This window comes from Lampris incognitus, chromosome 4 (assembly GCF_029633865.1).
Source record: "Lampris incognitus isolate fLamInc1 chromosome 4, fLamInc1.hap2, whole genome shotgun sequence".
Lineage (NCBI taxonomy): Eukaryota > Metazoa > Chordata > Actinopteri > Lampriformes > Lampridae > Lampris > Lampris incognitus.
Window position 1 is genome coordinate 63684079 of NC_079214.1, and position 6000 is coordinate 63690078.

The 6000-nt window shown below is 50.7% G+C and overlaps 1 protein-coding gene across 1 annotated transcript in view; it reads right to left on the reverse strand.

Annotated features, from left to right (window-relative positions):
* The window catches only part of chsy1 (chondroitin sulfate synthase 1), a 92790-nt gene extending 91422 nt beyond the window's left edge, over positions 1-1368 (reverse strand). Inside the window, exon 1 of the mRNA XM_056278900.1 lies at positions 983-1368. Within this exon, the coding sequence (XP_056134875.1) occupies positions 983-1293 (311 nt within the window). The 5' untranslated portion in view covers positions 1294-1368. The remainder of the gene's footprint in view (positions 1-982) is intronic.
* Positions 1369-6000: the final 4632 nt, after the last annotated feature.

Consider the following 6000-nt stretch of genomic DNA (forward strand, 5'->3'; position numbering starts at 1 on the left):
AAATTGACCAGTTAAAACTGACACCAATAATACTTTTGTATGTAAAGAGCATAATAAAAAGCCGTTATTGTCCGATTTGAAGATACAAATCAATATTTTCAGCCCTTACTTCTGCCACTAGCCTTCAATGGGGTTATTTGACAGACTGGCTCCCCTCCACTGTCAGTGCCATCTACCAAAGATGGCTCAACACCACACTCCCTCCCACTTGGATCCCACTAACCAGCAATACCATCCGTCTTCCAGCCAAACCAAGTCAAGCCCATTTTATTTGTACAGCCCGAAATCACAAATTTGACTCGAGGGGTTTTCAATTTCTAAATTTCAATGAAAAAGAGGGGTGGGGGTGGCGTTCAACTGAGAATTTAAAAAACAAAGCTAGAAAAGTGGGGTGATGCGCAGCAGAAAGCAGGCTTGGGTCCTAGGAAGCGTTTCATTTACTTCAGAAAGGAACTAGACAAACTAAAAACAAAAACTAGGATTTGAATTGCCGAGGTACACTGAAAGCAGCCCTGTGTGATGTCAGCGGGGCTGGTCTGACGATGATGAGGATGATGATGAGGATGCACCGTGGCACGGCACCCACACCACCACCACCGCCACCACCGCTGCCGCTTTTAACGGCCTGGAGCCGGCGCCTGCGACTAGAGAAGCCGGTTATCGGTGACACCAAACAGATACTCGGCGACTTGCGAGAAGCCAAGTCGCCGAGTATCGCAACGCAACCCCCCCTAACCCCCCCCCCCCCCAGTTGAGGTGATGGAGCGTCGGAGTGCGACCAGCGACGGTTAAGGAATGAGCAGCAGCACTGACGTGGACAGGGTCCAGACCAGGGCTGCTGGAAGTTGACAGCAGGGATTTGTATGGATGGGGGGTAGGTAGGGGGGTAGGGGGTAGGTGGGGTAGGTAGGGGGTGGGGGGTAGGGGGGTAGGTAGGTAGGTAGGGGGGTAGGGCAGCGCCGGTCTACGTCGGCTCGCCTACCTATGCGCTGCCACGGCGCGGTTGTTCAGGTACTTCTGAGCGGTCATGACGCCCACGAAGAGGAAGCTATTGGACCGGGTGCCTGGTCTCTCGGTGGACGCCGGACCGTTGTCCCGCGGCGTCCACAGCACGCCGCCGGGCTCCTTCCGGTGGCCCCCATTCAAGCCGCAGCCGGCGGGGCTGGCTTTGCGCTTGTGGCCGGCTTTCTTCAGCTCGCCCGCCTTGGGCAGGATGAGCCTGGAGGCCAGCGTGAAGCCGACGACGAGTCCCAGCAGAACGCTAAACCATGCTCTACGGCTTCGACCTGCCATCCCCCCCCCCCCGAGCGCGCACACTAAAAACTTAAGGAAACCCCGGTTGGTCGGTCTTCTTCTTCTGGTGCGCTGTCGCCGCCGCGTCGTCGTCGTCCCCCCAAAACCCCAAAAGAAGAAAAACAACAAAAAAAAAAACAACAAAAAAACCAGCGTCTCTCCGACCTCGTCCCGGTATTAGCGCGCGCGAGCCTCCGGGAAAGCGGGCTCGCTCTCTCTCGCGGCAAGGACGCCTGTTTTCTCGTGCTGCCCGCTGCGTCGGCGCTGCGCTCCGAGTTGCCTACGTAGCATCGCGGCGGCGCTCTCCGCCAAGCAACCCGCACCAACGGCCGCGGCGTTTCGGGCGAGAGAGCCCTCCGACCACCAAGCCCCTCCGCCGGTCCGTCCGAGTCTTGGCGCCTGCAGGGAGCCGCGGGCGTTTAGCAGAGAGAGCGCTTCGCTGTTTTCTTCCTCGCCTTGCGCGACGCTCTCATCCTGCCCCGTTATCTCGCCATTGTGGGAAGAGACGGCAGAAATGACGAGGTCGCCGCCTGCCAGCGCGATTTGACCCAGCGCACCCGCCGTACACCGTCTCTAAGTGGCTGGTTGTGTAAGTCCTCCCCCTCCCCTCCGGATTCTGACGCACTGCTTTGGAGGCGGCGTTCCGCGACGCCACAGCGCCGCCGTGTGGCGGCCGGGGAAATTGTTGAGATGAGTGGCGCTGAGAGGGTTTTTTTTTTTTTTAGAACGAATGACACACCGTGCGTGTGTGCGTGTGTGTGTGTATTCCAGTGATTCAAGTAAATTCCTTCCGAGACACTACAAGCCTGTTTCATGCCATGAGCAGTCATCAGCTCTTGTAGTGTCTCATGAGGAACTCACTTGAATCGCTGGAATACACACACACACATTCACCTTCACCCATTCACACACACACACACACACATTCACCTTCACCCATTCACACACACACACACACATTCACCTTCACCCATTCACACACACACACATATTCACCTTCACCCATTCACACACACACACACACACAAACACACATACACATTCACCTTCACCCACACACACACACAGACACACACAGACACACACATTCACCTTCACCCGTTCACACACACACACACACACACACACACATTCACCTTCACCCATTCACACACACACACACACATTCAAAGAAAAACATCCATTTCTTTTAATTGCAATATTTGACCAGTGGTTTCCCTTTAAGTGTTGAACGTCAACCCGGAAGTGTTTTGGTATGCATGCAAAAATGAAGCGTTTTCCTTGACCGGTGGTTTGCTTCTCTCTAACACACACAGTAGGCCGAGAATAAGAGCTGCAACGAGGGCTTCGGGGAGTAAAACTGCCATTCATAGTTACCGCGGGGAATGTGATGAGCAACCACATGCATGGCCCGTCCAAGGTAGAGGTACCATGAGCTGCCACATTGTGAGATGGTGCTCGTGAAGAGGTCGCAGATCGGTGTCCGTATATTTCAACTCGGGTTTTGGTTTGTTTCATTTCCGGATGCCCGGTGAAGGACTACACTACCCACAATGCTTAGCCAAAGCCCATCAATCAGAGGCGTTGCCGTTACCATGGAGACGCGAACCGCTCCGAGGTTGCGAAAACGGGCCGGCAGGCGCGCCGCTCTGCCGCGGCTCCTCTCGCCGGCCCCGACGTGTTTGTTTATTCTTTTCTTAACTTTTTATCAGTTGTTGTCAGGCCGCCATTGATCTCGTACCTGGTTGGGTCGCTTCGTGGCTCAAAACTCCTTATAGGAGCGATTTCCTGCAATACCTGCGGAGAAGACGAACGGGACATTTACTTCCGGCTAATCAAAGAGTGGGCGGTCAGGTTTCCGCTCTGTAGCTCCTTGGCCGAATAACATGAGGAGAGGGTACTCGTGAACTGACTATGAGACAAAGTCCGAGATCCTCAAGATAAAAAACTAACATGAAGTGGGCAGGTTTGGTTTAGATGGGGCATGTCTATAGCTATCAGCTAATGGCAGTGAGTGGCAGCTCTGAGGGCCCCCGACAGCATCCGGATGTGGGCCACTTCAGGCAATGATGCGGGCACTGACGGCCTTCTTCTGGTCCTGACAAACTGGATGTGAGCCTGAAGTGGCCCACATGTATAATAGCAAATATGGCCCAAATATGCCAAATCAAATGTGGGAGCCTTTTTTGGCAAAGATGCGGCGTTCTGGGCAACATGTGATCTGGATGTGACCCTGAAGTGGCCCGTGTGGTAAATGGTGAATATGGCCCAAATATCACACAACAAATACGGGCCACCTTTGGCAAATATGTGGCACATGCGGCATTGCTATGGCTTGGTTCAGGCCCAGATCTGGCAAACAGGAGCGGACTGCCCGAATGCCATCATTCCACGCGGTATGTGGGCCGGATGAAAAGTGTTGGGTGTGGGGCGGGTCCAGGCCACAGCAATGTTGCTATCTTGGGCCCCTCTCCTGAAAAGTGAATCCAACTTTTCCTGTTGTGGCTGATTATGAACACAGCCAACAAATTAGTGGAGCTTTGGTCTCTGTTTTCTGTGTTGTTTACCAGGAGACAAGTCTCATTATGTTGGCAGAAGCAAGAGCCGGTGTATATCTATCAGACTAGACTACACTAAAAGAAAAGAGGGCCCTAAACCAATGTGGGAGTAACACAGGCCAGCTGCATAGATGATTCAGAATACTTTGGTGTAGGGACGGGATGATGAGGGTCAAGAAGATTACTGAGCGTAGGTAAAATGAGGGAAATAGAGGAGTTCAAGAAAGATCACCAGGTATAATTAAACAGATCAGAAACAGAAAAGTGATGAAACAATACCTCCACAACGTGCAGCATAGACTTAATTTCTTAAATATTCATGTGAGATGTTATCTATACAATTATTCCTACATCGGCGGCACGGTCGCACAGTGGTTAGCACGGTCGCCTCACAGCAAGAAGGCTCTGGGGTTCGAGCCCCGGGGTAGACCAACCTTGGGGGTCGTCCCGGGTCGTCCTCTGTGTGGAGTTTGCATGTTGTCCCCGTGTCTGCGTGGGTTTCCTCCGGGTGCTCCGGTTTCCTCCCACAGGCCAAAGACGTGTAGGTCAGGTGGATCAACCGTGCTAAATTGCCCCTAGGGGTGAATGTGTGTGTGAGTGATGGTCTGGTGGCCTGTCCAGGGTGTCTCCCCGCCTGCCGCCCAATGATTGCTGGGATCGGCTCCAGCATCCCCGCCACCCTGAGAGCAGGATAAGCGGTTCGGATGGATGGATGGCTGTTCTGACATCTGTCAACATTCATTACCCGGATCGGCCGGTGAGGTCGGTGCTCAGTCGATGCTGCCGTGTGCCAGTTTTAGCCTGGCTGCACCTTGCTAACACTGACGCCAAAATAGCTAGTTAGCAACTCCATGGGGTTGATGTTTGATTGTGCTACCTTGGCATACACAAAATGGTCTTAAGTCAGCTCAAGCAAGCCAGATTTCTGACAGGAAGTTGGCCAATTAAATACAGTATTTTGCTCAAGTGAATTAAATTAGCAACCCATTTATGGGACTAATCAGCAGCAGTTGGTTGTGAACCCATGACTTCGGTACACGCCACACACATCACCGCATGGGTCATTAGTCACGACCTGAGCAATTATGGTTGTACTTGTATATCAGTCTGACCTGACCGATAGATGACCACAAGACTAAAAATTCCCGAGCAACATTTTAAGGGCAGGATCCATCCTCCTTCCCCGATGGTTAAGAAATAGAAAGAAAAAAGCCTCTAACATGCAACATCATAAATGTTATAAAAATGTAACATGCTCGGATGACAAAAAAATAAGATTGAGTTGTTTGACAAGGTCTTTGATTTTAATCATAACCTTTTTTTTACCTCGCAATTTTTTTTCATACTTATCACATTTTGTGAAGTCTCCAGTTCTGGGGTGCAATGGCCTCAATTTTGGTGTGCCATTATAATTTCTTTTCATTTCAAGTCCATTTTATGTGTGTAGCCCAATATCACAAGTAACGAATTTGCCTCGAGGGGCTTTACAGCAACACAACATCCTGTCCTTTCAATAATCTTCATTTCATTAAACTTCATTCAGTGCTTTCCTTGCTTGCCTCTGGACTTAACATCTTAACTCCACAATAATATTTAATTACGGCATCTTTTTCCACTTTTCCCCTGTGATTGCCCCCATAACTTGCACATCTCCGAGGGTGGAAATAGGGACGGCCAGGACAGGTCCACCCACTATAAATACTTGGCCACGAGGGTTGCCATCCCACCGTGTAGACAAACACACAAAAAGCCAACGTTTTGTTAGTGGTCAGGTCACACGGCAATAAGCACTTCATGATAACCTTATTGGTCTCAAATCAGCATTTCTACAATTCTTACGAGAGACGTCACCTGAGCTCGTTTCTGTCTCGCTGACGTTATTTTCTCATCCTCTTTGTTGCACTATATATAAGCCGCTTTTGAGAATATTGAGAATATACACCAAATTGTTTTTCGCAAGAACATTTTGTTGTGCCAGCTCCCCAAAAACCCCTGGCCCCTCTCGGTAACCTCTCTAAAAATCTTCTGCAGGCGCTGCTCTCCCTTACTATGACCCATAGGCACCACGTAAAACCTCAAAATACTGTTAGCTATATACTGACTAATTTAGCAATTGTCATAAATTTGCCAGCGAAAGAATCAGAATCAA